Genomic DNA, 22,831 nt, shown 5'->3' with positions numbered 1-22,831 from the left:
TTTAACTTGCAGATTTATAATGTTATCCCTAAAACTAAGATAAAACCAAAGCCTCAATCAATATGTGCATTCACATTGGAGAGGCTGGCAGAGCTGACAGAAAAATCAGTAACTTTAACCCCCAAGGTGCCAGAGTCGAGGCACACTGAGGGCATATGAACTAAAGGGGAGGCTTTTCGGCAAGTGATTAGACATTCTGTGGCTCTGAGCTGTTCAGACCTGTAGCGTAGGGGTTAGAGTAATCGGACCTGGGTTTGATTCCCAGGCAGGGAGAAACCGAGACGAGGCAAGTTTCCTTAGCAATAAGTAGGAACCCGGTTGATAGTCAATTGGCGGACCACTTTTCCGGGGGTAATAATCTCTTTAAAAAAAATAATTTGGACTGTTTGTGGGACGCTGCTGTGCGCAATTGGCTGCCGCGTTTCACCCACAAAATACTGTCCATTCACTTTACAGTTTATTCTGTGAAGCGCTTTGAGAATTCTTGAAGACATGTTAAGGCTCTTTATCAAATGCAAGGATTATTATTAGTATTATTATTAATTGCAATTGTCATGTTCAAGAACAGAAGCTGACCTTGTGCTTTCACCTCTGAGTCAGAAGAAAGTTGTGGGATCAAGCCCCCTTGGAGCTCACAGTCCAGATAGACATCAGGCTCCAGCACAGTAATGGGGGGGTTGAGGGTTGGGAGAGGAACACTTAAGAGAGATGAGGCATTAAACCGATGTCCCATCTTTTCTGGTTCAGGTAGATGTTGAAGATCCAGTTTCACGGGATTTACTGTGAAGTGTAGTGACTGTATTTTGAAGGTGAAAACAGCCACCAGTTCGCAAACAGCAATGCCCTGCAAACAGCCATGCAGTGAGTGATCAATTTTATCTGGAGGGATTCTCAGCCAGGGTACAGGAACATAGGAACAGGAGTAGGCTATTCAGCCCCTCGAGCCTGCTCCACCCTTCTATAAGATGGCTGATCTCATCTAATGAAGATGAGCGAGAGGACATCAGTCGGGCAAGAGAAACTTCCTTCTCTTTTTGAATAGCGCCGTGGGATCTTTAACATCAACTGGAACAGGCACAGACCGGACTTCGGTTTAACATCTCATCTGAAAGATGGCATCCGCTAACCCCCCCCATCCCTAATGCCCAGCGCTCTGCATGCCAGCCTAGACTGTGAGCCCAAGGTCTTTAACGTAGGGGCTTGAACCCACAACCTTCTGCCTCAGAGGCAAGATAGAGACAGGCTGACACACCGCTCCATGAAATTACAAGTTTGAGACGTGTCTGGAGTAGATTGATGCCAGATCTCATTACAGCTCTCTGGTTAATCCATTAATAGCTTCCTCAGTGAAGTGTAAAGTGTATCTTATTGCCATTGTGTGCAAACATAAAGGCCTTTGGCAGATTAATTAACTCTAACCCCCCACAGCAGATTGAGTACTGTATCCCACAAACACAGTGAGAAGAAATACGACCATCATCACAGGGACTCACTGAGTAACACACACATGTGTTCTCACACAGACGGCCAGTGCTGGAAGCCTGGACTTCTCGCGCTCTCTCTCTCCCTGCCTCGTGGTCACTCGTTGATTGGGTTTTAAGTCATTTGCTTTCCTCACTGTTTAACCACTCGGTACAGTACCTCTCAGTAATAACAGTCCTTGCGTTTGAGCCAATGAGAAAAACAGCAAAGCATCTCAACGCGCTTCACAGATAGCTAAGCCCAGTGACTGTGTATATTGCCGGTGAATGCATTTTTGCACGCAACAACAACAACTCGCATTCATAGAACACCCTTCACACGGGGCAGCATCTCAGAGCATTGAGCAACTTCTCACAACAACCAAGATGTGAAAGAGGGATTTTATCTGGAGGATTGTCGGCCAGGACACTGGGGGCAACTCCCTTCTCTTTTGGGATCTTTAATGTCCACCTGGACAGGCATGGCCAGGACCTCGATTTAACGTCTCATGGACGGCACCCACGATAATGCTGCTCCCCAACCCCCACCACCCCAACTAGCTGGACTATGTGTCAGGGATGAAGAGGTGACTGGTTAGGTAGAGGTAACTTGTCAAACATCTCAATTCCAGGCAGAGGGCGAAACCTTGGGCAAGTTTCCTTACTCCACACAGAGCCTAATAATAATCCCTCCAAAACCAAAAACAATAATAAATTGGTCATTTTCAATCTACGACTGTTTGTGGGACATTGCTGTGCGCAATTGGCTGCCGCGTTCGCCCACAAATATAGTCAATTCACTTTACAGTGTGTTCTGTGAAGCGCTTTGGGACGTCCTCCCGACGTAAAAAGCGCTATATCAAATGCAAGGATTATTATTATTATTATTATTATCTCACTCTCTGCTCAATACCTCCTTGGTGGCCCTCCTAGTTGGTCAACAGAGACGCCAAGATCACACGAGAGAGTGTGATGAAGAAGACCCTTCATCTAACTAGATGCCATCCTCCCAGATTTCCCATATTCCTGTCCTCACATCAAACTGTTTCGTGATCAATGCTCAAACACTGGATCTCCATCCACTTCTCTGACAGCCCATCTGGCCTTTACTTCCCCTCAATGAGATCAGTCCAATTAGATGAAGGAACCCAATCCATCACCCACTCGGATTCTTGGCTCATTCTCATCCTCAATGCACCAGAAAACCAGGCCATAAAATAGGAGACATCCTTACCTGCTTGATTTTGTTTCCCCCAGATAAAGAGGGTTCTTCTGACCTTCGGGGAGAAACTGTGTTCATTTCTCCCATAGGTTTTCCTCCCAGAGGGAACCTGCAGCTTGGCTCAACCGGAGAGAAAGAGAAATGGGAAGAGGAGAGAGCAAGTGGAACGGTTTGTCTGTCTCAGGGAGTTCCCACGTCGCTTCCGAAATTACTGGTGCTGTCACAGGCCCTCGGTAACTCGGCATGTGGGCTTTGTTGGAGTTACAGCCACCGGTGAAGGGAAAACAAATGTTGTCACAGCAACGGATTGCGAGCAAGACACCAACCTCCACCCACAGTACGGCAGATACCCTGGTCTGGAATGGAAAACGAGCGAGGCACAGAGAAGTGGTTATGTTTTCTGTGTGTGTGTGTGTGTGTGTGTGTTTGTGTGTGGGGGGTGCTCTGACAAACTCCATCCAGGAATAGGAACAAAAGGAGGTCATTCAGCCCTTCAAGCCTGTTCCGCCATTCTATAAGAACATGGTGGATCTGTACCTCACCTCCAATTACCCACCTTTGCCCCATATCTCTTGATACCCTGACCTAACAAATATCTATCCACCTCACTCTTGAAAATTTGAATGGATCCAGAAAGACAGAGTTCCAGATTATTTTCCTTTTATAAATCTGGATTCAAATTAATTCTTGGAATTCTCTTTTTGTTTAAAAAAATGCTGGCACAAGATCGGTTCAGATGAAGAAGGACCTTTGGCCCATCTGATCTCAACCTGTAGCTGTGGGACCTGTGGAGTCCTGTAGCTCAGTGGTTAGAGCACTCGCCTTGCAAGCGAGACACCTGGGTTCAATTCCCGGCAGGGCGAAATCTTGGGCAAGTTTCCTTACTCCACACGCTTAATAATAATCCCTCCAAAACAAACCAATAATAAATTGGTCGTTTCAATCCACGACTGTTTGTGGGACACTGTTGTGCGCAATTGCCTGCCACGTTTTGCCCACAAATATACAGTCAATTCACTTTACAGCATATTTTGTGAGGCGCTTTGAGACGTCGAGAAGATGTGAAAGCGCTATATCAAATGCAAGTATTATTATATTATTATTATAACCAACCAGAACATCCAGCCTACCCTCCCGACATCACGGCATCAAGCTGCTGTTTAAATGTGTCCCAGTGTCCTGGCCTCACTCACCCTCCCTGCAAAACTGTTCCTGATGTTCACCAGATGGAAGGATTGAAGCCTCTCAAATAGCTTCAGAAGGAACTGCTGGAGTGACTGTGGATTTGTGTAGAGCAGAGAGAGGTCCAACCTTTTGGCTTCTAAGGGCCAGATGCCCTATTTGAGAAAAGTCTGTGGGCTGCACAATCAATATTTTTGTGTTTCCCTTCCAGAAACATAACAGTTATGGGTTACGAAGGGAGCAGATGAAAGGAGGGGTGTGGGGGAGAGGAGGGCCGGGTGCAGCGCGTGGGCCGCCAGTTGGATCACCCAAGTGTCTGTGCCTAGCACCATCACCCACACAGCCACAAAAAATTAATGAGTGATTGGTGGTCAGGACACCAAGAGGAACTCCCTTCTCTATTCCAATAGCATTGTGGGATCTTTAACATGCACCCCGAACCAACTGACTAACAGTTGGTTAGTCTAACAGGTTCCTACGTACTGCTAGATAAACGGAGGCGTGTGGAATAAGGAAACTTGCCTAAGGTTTTGACCCATCTGGGATTTGAACCCGGGTCCTCTGGCTTGCGAGGCGAGTGCGCTAACCACTACTCCACGGGATTCCACATCGCTCAAGGAGGGAATCAGAGCCCACTGCAGCTGCGGTCTCTGGGTGTGACGGAGTGGGCTAGTGACAGGTTTACCCGGCCCACGCTCACACATGACTCCACACATTCTATTTCCAGCGAAGAATCAGACACCCACTTGTTTTCAAACCTTCTGATAGTCACCCGATCAGTTGTTCGTTAGTTCAGGTCAATTAGCCCACACTCAATGATTAGCACCGCACAAAGACCCACCTGTAAGGAATCACAGTCACACCTCCCCGTCTGGTGGTGAATCACACATTGTCTTGAGTTCGCTTCAGTTATCTCCAACCATGAGGAGTCCGTCTGCCTCAGTGTGAGCTGGATTTCATACCTACCTTCATAATCTGACAGGTACAGGGTGCCCTCAAAATCCTGTTACCCCACGGTGTTACCAGCTCGGGTGCAGATCACTGACTGTCCAGCGCCTTGAGACGTCCTCCTGATGTGAAAGGCGTTGTGTAAATGTTATTTGTTGTTGTTTGTTGGTGTGTTTTTTTTAAATAGTGCCCTGACCAGAAACGTGTGGAAGAATGATGATAATTGTATTTAGAAGTTACTTCATTGTATTCAGTACAAATGTCTAACTGTATTTAGACGGGATTTAGACGGTGGTTGTGTGAGCGTGTGTGTGTGAGCGCCATCATTTGCATGACAGATAATGTTCCATCGCCATGTTCTGTTGCGAGATCCTCTGTGAGTGAGGAAGCCAAAGGCATCTGTGACAGTTTGTTTCAGATCCTCTGTAGTCTCATATCACTGTGTTGTAACAGGGACTTTGTGGACACCCTGTAGACCTGGCTCACATCCGGTCCAGTCTAGTGCATCCTGCTGAGTGTCAGCAAACAACTGAGCTCTCCCGACTGAGGAAATTACGATGGATTTTAGCTGCTCAATCTCCGATGAAAGCCCCGTGTTGGGAAGTTTGAGCTCACAAGCGCAGCTAATGCTCCAATGCAGTGTTGGGAGGAGGGAGTGCTACATTGTTGTTCGGGTGAGATGTTGAACAGGGAAGGATAGCTCTTCGTTAGGTCAGGGTATTAAGGGATACGGAGCAAGGGCGGGTAATTGGAGATGAGGTACATATCAGCCATGATCTTATAGAATGGTAGAACAGGCTTGAGGGGGCTGAATGGCCTATGCTACTATGGAGTGTGTGAATAAACCACAGGAGGAAGGAGATTAAAGTTAAAATACTTTATTTAGTCAATCAACAGCTGAGTATGGCTTTTCCAATCTGCTGCCTATCCTTGTGCAGACAACTGGAAACAGCTTGTGCCAGGGTGTAGAGATACATTCCAATGGAGAGGGCATCCACCTCATCCAACTCAAATAACACATCCCCTACTTCAGCAACCCTAAAATCACCTCAAACGGAACTATTAAAAACATTAAAAACTCAAAACACAATCACGATTATGCATTCACAGGTGATGTATTTTAAACCCCATCCCACCCAGCACCCACCACCAACCCCCACTCAAAATAAACCATCGCCCTCTCAGGTCTCAAATTCCACCTGGTCTCAGTTTTGGGCTGTAACATTCAAGGTGGATTTTGTGAAAGAACTCTTAACGCCCGGTTAGTGTGCGTTGTTTGGGAGCTGGTCCCCCCCACCCCCCCAACTCTCTCAATCCTTCCACCTTGCCTCCTCCTTCCCATCTTTTAGATCACAACTGAAGATTTTCCTCTTCTACTGTGCTTACAGGCACCTCCTTGCGCTCCTGCTCCTCCCCCCACCCCACCTCCCCGGCTCGGCATCAGGCTCCGCCAGTGTTAAGCACTCTGAGATGCTACATGAAGGGCGCTGTTGTTGTTGGATCAAAGGCCTGACCGATGACTGGGAGCAAAGGGAAGCGTGGAGACATTCTGTTGTGTTGGGCAACATGTCATACGCACCACATCAGGTTAAACACAGTTTCAATCCCGTTTCGCACGAGGGACTTTTCAGTCATAGAGAGTCAATGCCGACTCCATTGGAATGTGCTATATATTTATTGTTCTTTCAATGGGGCCTTCTGTTAAGGTAAGGACAGGAATATTCAGTTTGCGAAACTAATCAGTCATTTCTGCAGTTGACGCAATTCGGACCCACCACGTACGGTGTGTGCTATTCGCAACCTGTAATTCAACGGGGAGGTTTCATTGCTCCTCATTCTGTGTGTCGGACGTTCAGTCACACGATTCAAGTAAAATCCATTGCAATAATCCCATGATTGTGTTTCGCTCACAAAATATAGTCAATTCACTTTATTCTGCAAAGCGCTTGGAGATGTCTCGACGACGTGATAAGGCGCTATATCAAATACAAGTATTATTATTATCTAACAGACCGTTCCTAACCCAGGCTGCTTCAACTAGTCACACCTTGCAACCAATCGCCTCCCATCCCCACCCCCAAAAAAACACACCCTCTTTCACTATTTTCAAACTCTTAAATGTGTGAAAACTTCAACCAACAACCCCCACTGCGCCCCTCACCCCCACCCCCCCGGTGCCCCCAAACTTTTAAATGAAAAGTCCCGTGAGATCCACTCAACCCGCATGAAGTCCCCCTGAACCCCAAGTCTTAGTTAAATTAAATCTTAAGACAAGGTGGCTCTGCGTGCTTTGACTAGATGGAATTTTGGGGTTTCCCTGGATTACTGTGAATGCGGGTAACACCCACAACAATAGCAACTACCCACTATATTATATAGCACCTTTCACATCGGGAGGACGTCACAAAGCGCTGATCCCCAAAGCAGATGTGTCCGGTGCAGGTGTCCCGCTTTTGAGGAGATTCTCACCACATTCCTGAAGTTCCACTTCATCTTTCCCCGTCCTTTTTGTTTTAAACTGTTCAGATCGAGCAGGAATTGCTGCCCCAAATGCTTAAAATGGCGGTGGTGGTGTTTTTGTAATAGTCGTTCAGTCTAGAAGGAAAATCTGGAAAAGCATTCCAGGTTTCTGCTTTTTCTCCCAATTCGGCCATTTTGAGAGGAAAAAGGATCTGGGGAGCCGAGCCGAGAATCTAATTTCCCAATCCCTGAGCTCAATGATCAGAATCACCGCCTCTCAACACAAGGAGGCGCTGTCAACTTCTATGATCTACGAATGGTACCATGTCAGCAGGCAGTCAAATTACCAAATGACCATCCACTCCAATGCCTCAGAGCAATGCAGAACCTTCTGATAAGGCCTCGCTTCATCCTCTCACTCACATCTCTGCTGCTCCTTCGAGCCAGACAAATTTACAGCATGGAAGGAGGCCATTCGACTCATCATGTCTGTGCCGCTATTTCAACAGTGCCGCTAAGTCATTGTCCCACTGACCTACCCTCTCCCACCCACCCCCCCCCCCCATCCCCATATCCCTGGTTAAGTGTTTTAAGCATATCGCATGCAGTCATCGACGGAGCTTTATATCATGCTAGCACTCAGCTTTGGGTTGACGGACGCTATTTACAGGTGTAGAGATACAGTAGGGCAGAGGTTAGTACATTGGCCGGATGTCCTATTGCTGAGCATAACTTAACTTAACGCTGAAGTTTAAGAGATTTTCTCCACGAATACTTCTCCTTTCGTCAAAAATGGATGATTTCTTTCTCCCCACCACCCCAAATGTTTTATTTTTTATTTTAACAACATTTCCAGATTGTTCCGTTGATAGTGGAGGTAAATCACTGGGTGACAGACTGGTTGCTGGAGGTTGAGAGGAGGGTGGGGGGAACTGGAGATTGTGATAGAAGAGTGCTTTGTCCCCAAGGGGTGGAGGATTGTTGCCTCCCACCACCAGGGACAGCATTAGGACTGTGTAATTTGTGCAGTTGCCCAGGCCCTGACTCCAAAGCGGATCAGTGATAAATTTAAGGATTTCTGAGTCGTCATATGGCTCGTACACTGCAATAACATTTCTAGACCTTCAGAATCACTTCATCTTGCTTACTCTTGTGTTATCTATGGCTCAGTATTTTTGGCAACCGTTTTTATACAGTTCGGGATTTCCGATTGCAAACCACCTTTTCACAGTCGTACAAGGTTTGTGGGCTTGACACCGGATTAAGGAGGTAGCATGTGGTGTCATCATCTGGTAAAACGCAGCAGCCCCCAACCCTCCCTGCAAGGGAAGTTCCGCCCCTCCCCACCCCACTCACTCACACACTCTCTGCTGGCCCCCCCACCTGCTCACTGTCACTCTCCGCCCCCACACATGGCCAAACACTGTGTAATTACATTTCCTGAGCGGTGAGTAACCACATGTGACCTTCACAAAGAGATGATGGTGACGTAGAAGCTGTTGCTCGGAGTCTCTCCCACTTTCTCTCCCACTTTGGTTCCCCAGCAGCAAGCGAGAGAGACCAGAGAAGAAATCCACCTCTGCTTATCCCTACACTAATAAAGCCCCCAACGCGGACACCATTCTGGCAAAAAAAAATATGGTCACTCAATCCACGACTGTTCGTGGGTCACTGCTGTGCGCAATCGGCTGCCACGTTTCACTTGCACAAATCACACCCAATCCACTTTACAGTGTATTCTTTGAGACATCTCAATGAGGTGATAAAACGCTACATCAAATGATTATGATTATTACGATGACTATTATGGTGCTACAGGTTTCTGGCAGCAAAATAAATGGAAATAATTTACTGTATCATCCGTCTGATTCAACACAAATGTGGAAGACCGTCACGTTTGACTAACTCTCCTTCAAGCGAAGGTTGGCTAAAGGATGTGAGATGACCACAGTTGAGAGTGTGTCTTCGACCAGCAGGGACACAAAGGGTTAAATGGCAGGGTACCACTTTGACAGTCCCTTCGGCCATCTCCCCCCAACCCACCCATCTCTCCCTTCCTCGGGGGGGGGGGGGGGATCATCACCCACAGTGGGGGTGGGTAAGAATTGAATTCCAGTTTTCCGAGTGGATGTTAGCAGGCCGCGTTCAGTGCTGACAGCCAGGCTCTGCTCACAGAGGAGACGCCTGCACTAATTAAAGTCTCCGGTTAGCGCCTCTACTCTGCTCTTCATAAAAGAGCATTTGATCTCCCGAGCTGTACAGCCGCGGGAACGTTTTATGTAGGCCAACCTCACAAGTGGGGGAGCGCAGGCAGTCCATCATTGAGTATTCTCTTTACACTCGTATACAAGCTGCCAAGCATCCTCTAGTGTGGAGAAGAGTTTTCCTCACTCGCTGCTCAGGGTGTCTCTCTCTTCAATGCACGATAACACTCAGTGTTGTCAAGTGCACATCACAGTAACGGCAACACTTGTCACGGCCTGCTTCCTCCACTATTCACTTTTTCTTCCTCCCCATTTTATATGCTGATATGTGTATATATATATAGATAAATAGAGAGATAATAATCCTTGCATTTGATACAGCACTTGTCACGTCTCAAAGAGCTTCACAGAATATACTGTAAAGTGAAGTGACTGTGTATTTTGTGGGCGAATGTATAATATTACAATAATAAGGATAATAATCCTTGCGTGTGACACAGTGCCTGAACCCCTCACAACAACACATTACATTTACACAGTGCCTTTCACATCAGAAGGACGTCCCCAAGACACTGGACAGTTAAGGGTTTGCACTCGACCTGGGGGTTGGGATCAAGAGGGGTGGAGGGTAGGGGAAGTGGGAGTATGATGGAAGAGGAAGATCTTGAGATGGGACAAGGGATGACGGCGAGGTGGGGGGGGCTCAGGGATGGAGTTCCACAGGGTGGGTGCAGAAAGGCTGAAGGCCTGACCGCCGATGGTGGGGTGGGCTGGGCTGGGCAGGGGTTCGCAGGTCACAGAGGTAGGGAGGAGCACAGCCTTGGGAGGCTTTGAAAGCTAAGGATTTTGAACTCGATCCTCCGGGGGATGGGGAGCCAATGAAGCCGGGTGCGGAAGCGGGAAGATAGGTTCACAAAGTAGTTCGCCTACACAAGTCACTACACTTTACAGTAAAATCCTGCGAAGCGCATTGAGATGTGATCCCGATGTCACAAGGCTCTGCACCAAATGCAAGGATTATTTATTATTTAAAGAATAACGTGATTGTTGTGTCCCTAATAGAAGTGACAGGGCCTCATTAATGATTTACAGCCAGCTCATGCACAAGCTTCTGGTGGTTTGCTGCCTTTGCCAGGAATGTCGATTTCCCCCTCTTTCTTTACCCCCCCCCCCCACCACCCCCACCCGAGGGAATGGGAGGAGAGAAGAACAAGAGGAAACAAAGTGCTGTTTTGATGGAGAATAGAAACGGATGAAAACAAGGCATGGGTGCGCTCAGCTCTGGAGAGGATTAAACAGGGTAAAACGGGTGCAGAATGACACGGAGGCACGAACGGTCCAGTTTAAAGCCTCGATGTTAAACTGGATTCTGCTAAATTTCAAGAGTCGTACAGTACGTACAGTTCCTGGAATTTACAGCACATGCTGGTGGTCCATCAATCCAGTTTTAGCTGGTTAGACTCCAGCCGTTACTCCAGCTCACACTCTGGGGTCCCCCCAAGCCTTGGCTCCTGCCAACCTGTGCCTAATACTTTCCGGAATTACTTGAGCAGGATGTGTCCCTCCAAGGAGAGAGAGCGCATTCCATTCCAACAATCTATCTCTGGGATTTCCACATGTGGTTGGGATGCAGGGAATTCTCAGTTTGGTTTGGAGACTCTTAAGTAACGGTGAAGGGTTTCCACTTGTGTCAGACACCCAATTCAATCCCACTGCTCAGCCCTATCCCCCAACCCCTCCAAACCTCTGCTACCAACACCTTACTTTGCAGGGCGTTTGTTCCACATCACAACAACTCGGTGTGAAACAATATCTCCTAAACTCTCCTTCGATGCTCCTCTTATGACTATCTTATAACTGTGCGTCCCTGCCTCCCCCTCCCCCCCTCCCGTCACTGTGGAGATGGCTTCTCCCTATTTACCCCCATAATGTTGAACTCTGGGCTGAACATCCCAACTCTGGAGCTCTGGAGGGAGGAGGGGGAGAGGAAGGTGTCGTGCTCAGTGTCTAAGAGTTAAAACAGATACTGAGATCCCGAGCTGTTCACACCAATTTCGTCCACTATTCTCACCAAAAGGCCCCTTTTTTTCTCTTTCCTTATTTTTCTGATTTTGATAAAATAACTAATTCCTCTCCCCAAAATATTCAACATTTTTTTAAAATCACCTAATAGGAGAAGGAGGCCATTTAGCCCATCGAGCCTGTTCCCACCAGTTTAGCTGATCTGTTTAAACCCAGTTCCTCGGAATTATAGAATAATTTGATCACTCAAACCACGACTGTTTGTGAGACACTGCTGTGCGCAATTGGCTCACAAAATATACAGTCAATTCACTTTGCAGTATATTCTGTGAAGCGCTTTGAGACGTCTCGAAGACATGATAAGGCGCTGTATCAAATGCAAGAATTATTATTATTATAATTTCACCAAAATAATTGGGAAGCGATTAGGTAGATTTGTGTACCATGCGACGGTAAAGGTGATTGACATTGTCGGTTTTACTCTGGGCGTGAATCTCTTGTGGGGGAACTCGAGATCAACATTAAACATGGCAGCTCAACACTCAATTACCGGGAGACTTTGGTTTGCAGCTGCTTTCTCTGGGGAAATAAAAGGTTAAGTGGGAATCTAACAGGAGCTTGCAAAATTGTCAACTGTTATCTGTTGCTGGAAATAACTGTGTAATAAAACACTGACTCTTTGTTTCACAGTTTGTTGCAATATCCCAAACGGTTGTTAAAGTCAAGGCCATAACAGTATTGAAGAGGGACAAGCATATTAAAGGGAAGAGGGAGAGAGCAGGTAATGGGATTAGAGTAGAGAGCTCCAGTGGGGGAGCGAGCACCAGCACAGACATGATGGGGAGAGAGCACCAGATTTAAGTCTGGTTTGGATACTGTTAAAGATGGTGATGGGTGTCTGTATGTATCTGACACCCTGAACGTAGTCTGTCAGAGTTCAGGTAGGAGTCTGGGGGGAGAGAAAAGGAGATTGATCCAGATTTAAATCGGGTTTAACAGAAATACGCAACAGTCCTGCACTGCTCACAAGATAAAATGCAGGAGAGTTTGCTATTTGCTGTAGCCAAGAATGTGACAAAATACACTTAGGATCATGAATATTTCATTAGACCTCTGAGAACGGAGTCTCGATTTAAGCAGCCTGACCCTAATTAGAGCTGCGCGGGTAGATTTATGCATCAAGCGAGAGAGAAAGTGAGCGTGGGATGGTCGCCTGGAAACTGCAAACATCCAAAAAGTGAATCACGGGAGGATTAACAATTTAAGAGTGCGCATCACTGCTCCGACATTCCACATCCCTAAAAAATTAATTCAATTTTGCCCACAAAATACACAACAACTTTCATTTATGTAGCGCCCCTCACGCGGGGTAGCATCCCGGAGCGCTTGTCAGTCACTACACTTTACAGTGTATCCTGGAAGCGTTTTGAAACGTCTCGAAGACGTGGTAAGGAGCTATATCAAATGCAAGGATTATTATTATTATTATTAATTGTTACGATCTGGAATATTACCGTCTGGAACACACTGTCTGAAAGGGTACTGGAAGCAGATTCAATAGTAGCTTTCGAAAGGGAATTGGGTAGGTACTTGAAAAGAAAACGTGCAGGGCTCTGGGGTAAGAGCGGGAAGAGGGACTAGTTGGTAGCTCTTTCAAAGAGCTACACAGGCACGATGGGCCGAAGGGAACACAGGAACACACAGTTCTGAGATCACAGTGACAAACTGTATGTAGGAGCAAACATTGGGATCCCTCATCCCAAATTTCCAAAGGAGAATCAGTACAGTCAGGGATTTGGGCTTGCACGGTTTATGACTTGCCTACACCACATTGGTATGGAACCGCATTGGTGAGGCAGATCAGGTGGTCACCCATCAAGTGCCTTGGTTTACCAACATCTTCTCACAGCAAGTTCAATTGTAGGGCGATCCTATTATGCTCCTCTTCCCCGCCGGCCCCCCACCCCGACCCCCACACTCACTACCCACCTTCCCTTGAAGCCACCAACACATGGTAATCGATTGGTTGACCTCGCTCCAAACTCGGAACTTAACTGAGCGAGCTGCCCTGAGATGCCACCATCTAACGGGCTAATGGACACATCTTAGCTTCAGGATGGACATCAAATCTAAGAGCAGCTCGTTTAGCTCAGCCAAGGTCAAGGTTCCCAATCTAATCTGCTGCCAAACCATGGACATCTTTCTACTGACTGAGACAAGGTGTGGAGCCACATATGAGATCCACTAGAAATATTAACAACTGAAAACTACAGGCTGCTCCACTAAGTCCAATCACCTACCATAACTAGTGGCCTTCACACCCAACACTGGATAGGCACGTGTTGGATATTTCACCACAGTGGGGCCGGGGGGCGGGTGCGGATGTTGGGCTCAGTCGTCAATTCTTTCTATTATTTTTCATTCTGTTCCCACCAATGCAGGAAGGGCTCAGTTAGCGTTGAGACATGTTGGACCCGAAGCAGGTTAAATGGAGAGGGACGGTGTTGATATTTCCTCACCTGTTTAAATGGACACAGCAGAGGCTTTTGCACATAAGTTCTGTCTTCAGTTGAAGTTCAACCTGTGAGCGAGCGAGCGAACGAGCGAGCAAGCGAGAGAGAGAGGGGGAGAGAGAGAGAGAGGCAGTCTTTGGGACTCTTGTGTAAAGCGCTCCGAGATGCTACTCCGCGTGTAGGGTGCTATACAAATGCAAGTTATTGTCATTGCTGCTAGTTTCAAACGTGCAGGATGTGTAAGCCAGTTTCTTTTTGGGGGGAGGTTTTCGGTTTGTTTCCTTTATTTAATAATATTCTATTTCCTCGCGGAGTTTCACCTCAGAGCGGAGAGAGGTTTGGCATAAAGAATGAAAAAAAAATCAAGTCCTGATTTTTAATTTTCTTTTCTCCTCCCTCCCCTCCCCCCCCACCCCCCAACTTTTTTCTTTCAAGCAACGATTGAGTTCATGTGAAGGGTCGATCATTCCAAGAAAACAAACCTCGTCTCTCGATGGAGACTGGGCGGGGCGGACTGGGGCGGGGCAGGGAGATAAAGAGATGAGGTGGGAAGTTCTTGATGTTTCTCAAAGTTGTGTCTTTCGATTCAGTTCAGGTTGTCTTGTGTGTCTGTTGTCTGCCCGTCCGTCCACCCGTCCACCCGTCTGTGCCTGAGGTTCCTGCTATGTGCCCTCCTCTTGATTGACCACTTTGCCTCCGTTCATGGTTGGAGTTCCTGAGCTTTTCCGTGAACGTCCTGGCTTGTCTCCCAGCTCGTGCAGTGAGGGCTCCCGGTACATGCAGACTGTGAAGAAGAAGCCAGCGGTCAGTGCTGTCTCACACCCAGTAACAAGCTCCCACCACCCCCCCACCCCTCACCCACTCGTGTTGACGCATTTCTTTCAAACAAAATGCGTTTCGTCCACAAAATATAGTCAGTCCATATTACAATATATTCTGTGAAGCGCTTTGAGATGCCTCAACGTGGTGAGGCAATGTATCAAATGCCAGGATTATTATAATTATTATTACACTGTCCTGTGCAGTGAGGAGCCATTCATTGTAATGCAGAAACTGGAGGAGGCCATTCACACGATCAAGCTAAAATCTGGTTGGATGTTACAAATCCATCTCCCCATCCCTCAATAATCGTACCCCCAAACAATCACCTCATCTCATTTAAATGAGTCCAGACCAGGACTTATTTAAGAAACCCATGGTGATGATGGGGAGAGAGCAGGGAATGGGGTTAGAGTACAGAGCTCCAGTGCGGGAGCGAGCACCAGCACAGACACGACGTGTTGCATGACCTCCTTCTTTGCAGTAAATATTCTCTCGTTATAGCTTTCGAGTCAGTCTGAGCATGATTCAGCCTGAAGCACAGCTGCCCACTTGGTATCACACCACAGCGTGGGCGAGAGACAGAAGCAAAGGAGATCACACAGAAGGGTTGTGAATATAGAAGTCCCTTTGGCCCGTTTGATCTCGAAGACGTGATAAGGCGCTGTATCAAACGCAAGGATTAGTATTATTATTGTTATTATTTGTAATTAACTATCCAAATGGATTGAATTATGCCATCAGCAACCGAATTGTTTCACTTCATTGGTTAATGACATAATTAACACCACCAAATTACACTTGTAAAGCGCCCCTCACGTGGGCGCTGGACAATCAGGGGTTTCAGACCCAGGCTGGGAGTTGGGTTTAGGAGGGTTGGAGGGCAGGGGGAATGGGAGGGTGGCCGAAGGCACAGTTGAAGACAAAGGTCTTTAGATGGGACTTGAAGGAGGCAAGAGAGGAGCCCCTGTGTTGTATTTGCCTCGGAACATATTAACTATAATGTGGTTACAGTCCGAGCCTCAATGATACACATGTGAGGGTCCATCACAGACAATCCCACCCGCCCCCATCGGTGCTATCTGCAAAATTGATGAGTGACTTTAACCAGGATCCACAAAATGTAGGTGGGGGAAGAGAGAGAATTAATGGGAGTAATGGGGGCGGGAAATACTGTCTCGTAAACCAGAGGTGCAAATATCGAGCAAGTAACCAGAGTTGCAGGACTCACAAAGTATTACAAAAGGTCATTGGAAGAAATAAATCAACTCAACATTCACCATTGGAAGTTGGAATCCTTTACAGTAATAACCCTTCAACCGTTCCACCCTAATCCTCCCCCCTACCCCAACACTCACTCCTCCCAACACTCCCCCCCCCACCCACACCCCACTTACAGATGGAAATCCTAGAGGTGTTTATTGGAATGGAATGCGCACTCTCTCCCTGGAGAGACGCAGTCTGCTTACCTAATTCCGGAGAACCTTAATAATAATAATAATCCCTGCATTTGATACAGCGCCTTATCACGTCCTTGAGACGTCTCAAAGCGCTTCACAGGATACACTGTAGAGTGAATGTATATTTTGTGGGCGAAAAGGCGCAGGTCGGCAAGAACCAAAGCTTAGGGGGAGCCCAGAGTGTGCGTTGGGGCAACTGTTAGAGTCTAACCGGCTAAAACCGGGTGAGAGGCCAAGAGATTGGGTGTGCTGTTAGGACCCGTTGCCATGGTAATGAGGTAGCTTTACACCTTCCAGGCTACACCTTTCACCACATCCCCCGTCCAAACCAACGTGGCGGCGGGGTGGCCTTCATTACCAAAGCCTCCCTTGGTCTTACCCCTACTCCTCTGGCTGCTTCCCCTCCTTCGAGCACCTCACCCTTTTCCACCCCTCTCTCCCTTTGAAAATCCTCCTTGTTTACCGCCCCCCCTAAGCCCCCCGGCACCTTCCACACAGAAATCTCTACTCTCCTCTCTTCCCTGTCCCTCTGCTCCGAGTGCCTGCTCATAAAGGGGCGATTTCAACCTCCACCTAAACTCCCCCTGCACCACTTCTGCCGACTTCACTGCCCTTCTCTCCTCCCTAAACCTTACCCTCCATATAAACTCACCTTCCCACAACCGTGCACTACCTCATCATCACCCATGGCCTTGACATTTCTGACCTCAGCATAGTGGACAAGGCCATCTGGGACCACTTTTTCATCTCCTTCTCCTCTCACATCCCTCTCTCCTCCACCAAGCCCTCAACCATCCTCTACCGCCCTTGGAAAAGGCTACCCCCGAGACCCTCACAAAAACCCTCTCAACATCAAACATCCTATCCCTCTGGCCTTCCACCCGCAAAGATCCTGAAGCAGCCGTCCAGCTGCTCCATGATCACCTCTCCTCCACTTTCAACTCCCTCGTCCACTAAAATCCAGGACCATCTCCAAACCCACCCGATCCCCCTAGTACCCTGGTACAACAACCATCTCCGCCGCCAAAAAACCCAAACCCAGTTGCTCGAGTGCAGATGGCAGAAAACTGGCCTGACAGTCCACCACCAACTGTGGCTCGAGCATCTCCACAGCTACCGCCGTTCTTTGACACGCGTAAAAACGGACTTCTACTCCAACATCATCTTGGAGGCTAAACACAACCCTAAAATACTTTTTTCCACCACCCACTACCTCCTCCGTGCCCCCCCTCAGGCCTCCTCAATCTTCACATCCAATGCCAAATGCGAGCAGGTCATGAACTTCTTTTCATCCACAATCCACAACATCCACCAGGCAGCTTCATCCACCTGTCTCTTGTCACCCACCACCACTCCCTTTCTATCCCCTTCACCCTCCTCATCATCTGCTCCTACCACCACCCCCTTTCTACACTCTTTCCTCCTCATCTCTCCCTCCTCCCTCTCACCCACCATCACCTCCATGAAACCCACCACCTGCTGCCTCAAAACCCTCCCCATCAACTTACTGGCCACACAGCTCCTCCTCCTCTGCCCACTACTGGCTGACATTATCAACCAGTCCCTCTCCTCCGGATGAGTCCCTGCCCCCTCAAAACTGCTGTCATCACCCCACTCCTGAGAAAACCCTCCCGAGATCCCTCAAACCCCAGCCATTAGTGCCCTATTTCTAACCTGCCCTTCCTCTCAAAAGTTCTAGAACGCGTTGTTGCAAACCAACTTCCCGCACACGTCTCCTCCCACTCCCTTTTCGAACTCCTCCAGTCCGGTTTCCGCCCACGGTACAGAGACTGCACTTGTGAAAGTCACAAACAACATAATAATAATAATAATAATAATAATAATCCTTGCATTTGATATAGCGCTTTTCACGTCAGGAGGACGTCCCAAAGCGCTTCACAGAACACACTATAAAGTGAATTGACTGTATATTTGTGGGCGAACGCGGCAGCCAATTGCGCACAGCAATGTCCCACAAACAGTCGTAGATTGAAAGTGACCAATTTATTATTGTTTTTGGTTTTGGAGGGATTATTATTAGGCTCTGTGTGGAGTAAGGAAACTTGCCCAAGGTTTTGCCCTCTGCCTGGAATTGAACTCAGGTCTCTCGCTTGCAAAGCGAGTGCTCTAACCACTGAGTTAAGGACTCCACTGAGCTACAGGACTCCACATCCTCTCTATCTGTGACCAGGGCTCCCTCTGCCTCCTTGTCCTCCTGGACCTCTCCGCCGCGTTCGACACAGTCGATCACGCCATCCTCCTCCACCGCCTTTCCTCCGTCATCCACCTCAGTGGGACCGCACTCACCTGGTTCGAGTCCCATCTCACGAACCGCCAGCAGTACATCTACACAAATGGCTTCTCCTCCCGCTCTCACCCGGTCACCTACGGGTACCCCAAGGATCCAGCCTTGGCCCCCTCCTCTTTCTGATCTACATGCTCCCTCTTGGGGACGTCATCCGCAGACATGAGGTACATGTATGCAGATGACACCCAACTCTACTTTTCCACCTCTCTTTGTGACCCCCAGTCCCCTGATGTTCTGTCTGTCAGATCTCAGGAGTTGGATGAGCGCAAACTTCCTTCAGCTGAACGTTGACAAGACAGAAGCCATACTCTTCGGCTCTCGTCAACGTCTAAAATCTCACGGTTCTCACCTCCTCCACCTACCCGACCTCCCCCTAAAACTCTCCGAACCAGTACGCAACCTAGGCATCAGGTTCGACTCCCAATTATCCTTTCTCCCCCACCTCCAGTCCCTCACCAGCACCGCTTTCTTCCACCACCGAGGCATCGCCCGTCTCCGCCAATACCTCCCCAAAAACCGCTGAAACCCTGGTCCATGCCTTTGTCACCTCCTGGCTGGACTGTTCAAACGCCCTCCTCGCCGGTCTCCCATTCACTACCATCCATAAAATCCAACTCATTCAGAACTCTTACGCCCGCATTCTCACCCGCACGAAAACCTGCTCCCCGCTCCCCCCAGTCCTGGCCCTCCCCCCCACCCCCAAACCCCGCTCCCCCCAGTCCTGGCCAGACGGCACCGGCTGCCTATCCCAGAGAGGATCGATTTCAAGATCTTCACCCTCGTATTCAAGTCCCTGCACTCCTCTGCACCCCCCGACCTCTCTGACCTCTCTCCTCAGCACAGTACCCGTTGCCTTCGTTCCTCCGGGTCTGGCCTCCTCCTCGTCCCCCGAGTCCTCCGCTCCCCCCTCGGCGGCCGTGCCTTCAGCCACTATGCCCCGAGGCTCTGGAACTCCCTTCCTCACTCCCTTCATCTCATCCCTCCCTTCCCATTTTCAGGTCTCTGCTGAAAACCTTTCTTTTCGACCGCACCTTCGCTCACCTTCCTCCCCCTCCTCAGCTCCTCCCTCTCTCCCTCTCCCCCTCTCTCACACAGTCAAAGGTCACCAAGCAATCAATAATAAGATTCAGTCGAGGCTGAGGGTGAGGGAGGGGGAGGGGGAGGGAAAACTCTTCCAAATTAATTGCCAATGATGAAATTAGGTCAGTTTGCACAGACAGACAGCACTGTGAGTTTCACGCAGGAAGCTGCTGGCATCACCCGTCTCTCCCTCTCTCTCTCTCTCTCTCTGCGCTGGGGAGAGATTTCCTTTGTTAAGGTGATTTGCGGTCTGGGAACTGCAAACGGGGAAATTCCAAACCAGGTCCTCACACCGTCTCTTACTCATTAAAGTCATCCGAGTTTATGGCAGCGACCTGATTGCTGACAAAATACATCTCAGCTTTTTGGGGGTAAAGATTTTGTGCCGGATTACACTGACGTCCCCTTCGGTGTTGTTGTTTCTCATTAGCTCCCCGTGTCACTCACGGGATTGGTACCCGTAGCTTTTAACACAAGACATTGACTTGGAGCTCAGTGCGTTTATGTATATATATATTATATATTATTACAAGCAGTTAATAGCTGTCAGTAAAGATTCCAGATTAATTGATTGTTTTTTTAAAAAAACACAAGCAAACGAGAGAGGGAGAGAGAGAATGAGAAAGAGATAGAGAGAGAGACAGAGAGACATACGTGCACACACAAAGTGAAGGATGGACTGAGAACGAAACAGAGAGAGAGAGAGAGAGAGAAAGAGAGGGAAAGACAAAGAGTGAAGGACGGACTAAGAAGTGAAGGTGAGAAAAACAATGAGGAAATAAGAAAGAAAAGTACAGTTTTTTTCTCTCCAGCGACAATCATTCACTGACGTGAGCTGTTATTAACAGTTTATGAAAGCCTGCAGCACTCTCCCGTGCTCCCCTTCTGAGCCCCTGACAACAACAACAAATTATATTTACACAGCGTCTTTTTACAGCAGAAGCACGTCCCAAGGCCCTGGAAGGGATTTGAACCTGAGCAGGATGTTGGGATCAGGAGGGGTGGAGGGTAGAGAGGGTAGGGGATAGGAGGGTGGCCAATGGTGCAGTCGAAGAGGAAGGCCTTGAGACGTGCCTTGAAGGAGGCAATGGAGGGAGCAAGGCGAAGGGACTGTGGGAGATCCAAAGGGTGGGGGCAGAGAGGCAGATGGCCTAATGCCGATGGAGGGGTGGACCAGGCAGGGGGACAAGAGTTGTTGTATAAAGCAAGCCTCATCGTCTGTGTTTAGTCACTTTCCATCCCTTTGCCAGAGTGTCAGTCTCCCAGCATCATCACAAAGGGGCCGCTTTATTACCCGGGACCTCAGAACCTTATCTCCTTCTGGGGGAAATGTTTTGGTACCTTGACCAAGCCCTGCTCCTCTACACTTATTAAAGCACATGTGAACTTCGCTCCCAGTCTGTACAGCGTCAGGGAGAATAACACTGGTGACTGTGGTGCAATGGCAACAGGGGAGCAAGACCTTGGCTTGGGAGGACATGGGTCTCAATGTGGGGGGGAGATAGAGGGGGGGAGAGAGAGAGAGATAAAAAGATAGAGCAAGAGAGAGAAAGAGAGAGTGGTGGGGTGTGAGGTGGAATTATAACAAGGAGAAAGCTCATGTCTACCTTCGATTGGTTTGGGTAGAAAATGGGAGCATGGCTTGGTTTTCTTTACTCGGTTTCCCTTCATGATCTGTCCGTCCTTGTTGAGGCCCAGGAACCAGGCCCGGCCAGACTCCTGCTGCCTGTACAGTGTGGAGGAGTAGATGACGTAATAGTTCTCAAAGACAGACTCTTTGAACTTGCATTCCGACGTGAAGAGATCCTGAGGGAAAACAAACCACACGGTGGCTAAATCCCGCAACATTCCCCAGCTGTACCATCTCCAACTACCCCCCTCCCCTTCCCCCTCCCCTCCCCATCGTGCACCCAACCTTTCGCTTGGGGAAGTGATTATGATAATAATAACATTAATAATTGTTGCATTTGATACAGTGCCTCATCACTTCATTGAGACAACTCAAAGCACTTCACAGAATATACTGTAAAGTGAACTGACTGTGTAATTTTGTCGGCGAAACCAGCAGCCAGTTTGCACACAGAAGTGTCCCAAAACAGTCTTGGATTGACTGACCAATTTTTATTATTACCCCCAAAAGCGATCCACCAATCGACTAACAACCAGATTTCTGCTTACTGCTAGGTGAACAGAAGCTCGTGGAGTGAGGAAACTTGCCTAAGGTTATTTTGTTAAGTACATTTACTGTAAAGTGTAGTGACCGTGTATTTGTGGAGGTGAATACAGGAGGCAATTTTACATGAAGCAACATCCCACAAACAGCCATGAAGTGAGCGACCAATCTTTTTTCCTGAAGGATTTGCGTCTCTGGAGAAATCTGCATTTTGAAGGACTTTTGACGTTAATCCATAAAAACTGATCAGAAATGACATGGAAAAGCATTGAACTGGGTTTACTCACTCTATTCCATTTAATGTTACAGTAGACCCCCTCCCCCCTCACCATCATTCCCCTCTCGATTTAGGCCCCAGATGCGTGTTTGCTAAGCGAAAGAATCAAGTTCGCCTTCCACCATCCTGGCAGTCGCTTAGACATGTCATGTCCCAAACTATCTGATGTATAGATTTCACAATGCATTTAGTTTTTACAATCTCCAGAGGGACCATTCATGTCCAGGCTGCAGACTCCATCAGTAAAGGTGTCCGGAGTGTAAGGCATCAATGTGACGAACGGATTAATGAACAGGCGCTAAACGACACGAGTCCCAACAGCTGCTCGGTCGATAGAGGTCTCGAGTTGCTGACTGACACCTCCTCGCTCCTAATGCCAAAGCTCTACATAAATTCCATCGTTCAGTTGGCCTTTCACGTAGTCGGATGGAATCAGATGGACTGGCTCCGAAATTCTCTCTGGTTCTTAGCATGGAATACATGGGTGGGATGGTGGTGCTCAGCCGGGTGTCTGGCACACAGGGAAACCCATCTCTGTGCTTCAGAGTCTCCAGACCGTAGTGGTTACAGCGCTCGCCTCGCAAGTGAGAGGACCTGGGTTCGATTCCCGGGCAAAACATTGGGCAAGTTTCCTTACACACACGCGCCTCTGTTTAGAAATCCGGTTGTTAGTCGATTGGTGGATCGCTTTCCTGGGGGTAAT

General features: G+C 48.2%; 1 protein-coding gene across 1 annotated transcript; it reads right to left on the bottom strand.

Annotated features, from left to right (window-relative positions):
* Positions 1 to 14,277: 14,277 nt before the first annotated feature.
* On the bottom strand, positions 14,278 to 21,484 carry fgf12a (fibroblast growth factor 12a; the record flags this gene model as incomplete). Its single annotated transcript, XM_042339001.1, is given in 2 exon segments — positions 14,278 to 14,795; positions 21,286 to 21,484. Coding segments are annotated over 2 exon segments (321 nt in total), but the record flags the coding sequence as incomplete, so codon positions are not given.
* Between the last annotated feature and the right edge of the window lie 1,347 nt (positions 21,485 to 22,831).

Source organism: Callorhinchus milii, unplaced genomic scaffold, assembly GCF_018977255.1.
Source record: "Callorhinchus milii isolate IMCB2004 unplaced genomic scaffold, IMCB_Cmil_1.0 Scaffold11, whole genome shotgun sequence".
Taxonomy (NCBI): Eukaryota; Metazoa; Chordata; class Chondrichthyes; order Chimaeriformes; family Callorhinchidae; genus Callorhinchus; species Callorhinchus milii.
The sequence above is the reverse complement of the archived record's forward strand: the minus strand, read 5'-3'. Positions and strand labels throughout refer to the sequence as shown.